The sequence below is a fragment of the Passer montanus genome, unplaced genomic scaffold (genome assembly GCF_014805655.1).
Source record: "Passer montanus isolate IOZ18808 unplaced genomic scaffold, ASM1480565v1 scaffold1443, whole genome shotgun sequence".
In the NCBI taxonomy this organism is placed as follows: domain Eukaryota; kingdom Metazoa; phylum Chordata; class Aves; order Passeriformes; family Passeridae; genus Passer; species Passer montanus.
This window is the reverse complement of record NW_024361419.1, coordinates 2910-3458: the sequence shown is the minus strand read 5'-3', so window position 1 is coordinate 3458 and position 549 is coordinate 2910. Positions and strand designations below refer to the sequence as shown.

Genomic DNA, 549 nt, shown 5'->3' with positions numbered 1-549 from the left:
CTTCAGCCGCGCGCACCGCATCGGCCAGGCCAACAAGGTGATGATTTACCGCTTCGTGACGCGGGCCTCGGTGGAGGAGCGGATCACGCAGGTGGCCAAGCGCAAGATGATGCTGACGCACCTGGTGGTGCGCCCGGGGCTGGGCTCCAAGGCCGGCTCCATGTCCAAGCAGGAGCTCGACGACATCCTCAAGTTCGGCACCGAGGAGCTCTTCAAGGACGAGAACGAGGGTGGGCCCCGCGGGCACGGGCTGCGTGGGGCGTGTTGGGCTGGGCTGGGCTGTGCTGGGCTGGACTGGGCTGAGCTGGGTCATTCTGGACTGGACTGGGTCGTGTTGGGCTGGGCTGGGATGTGCTGGGCTTGATTGGGCTGAGCTGGGTTGGACTGGGCTGAGCTGGGCTGGACTGGGCTGAGCTGGGTTGGACTGGGCTGTGTTGAGTTGGACTGGGTTGGACTGGTCTGTGTTGGGTTGGACTGGTCTGTGTTGGGTTGGACTGGGCTGTGCTGGGCTGAACTGGGTCGTGTTGGGTTGGACTGGGCTGTGCTGGG

At 65.0% G+C, this 549-nt stretch overlaps 1 protein-coding gene across 1 annotated transcript in view; it reads left to right on the top strand.

Moving 5' to 3' along the window:
- Nucleotides 1-6: 6 nt before the first annotated feature.
- The window catches only part of LOC120498279 (chromodomain-helicase-DNA-binding protein 3-like), a gene marked incomplete at its 3' end in the record, with an annotated part of 2751 nt that continues 2208 nt past the window's right edge, over nt 7-549 (top strand). Inside the window, exon 1 of the mRNA XM_039700803.1 lies at nt 7-230. Within this exon, the coding sequence (XP_039556737.1) occupies nt 41-230 (190 nt within the window). The remainder of the gene's footprint in view (nt 231-549) is intronic.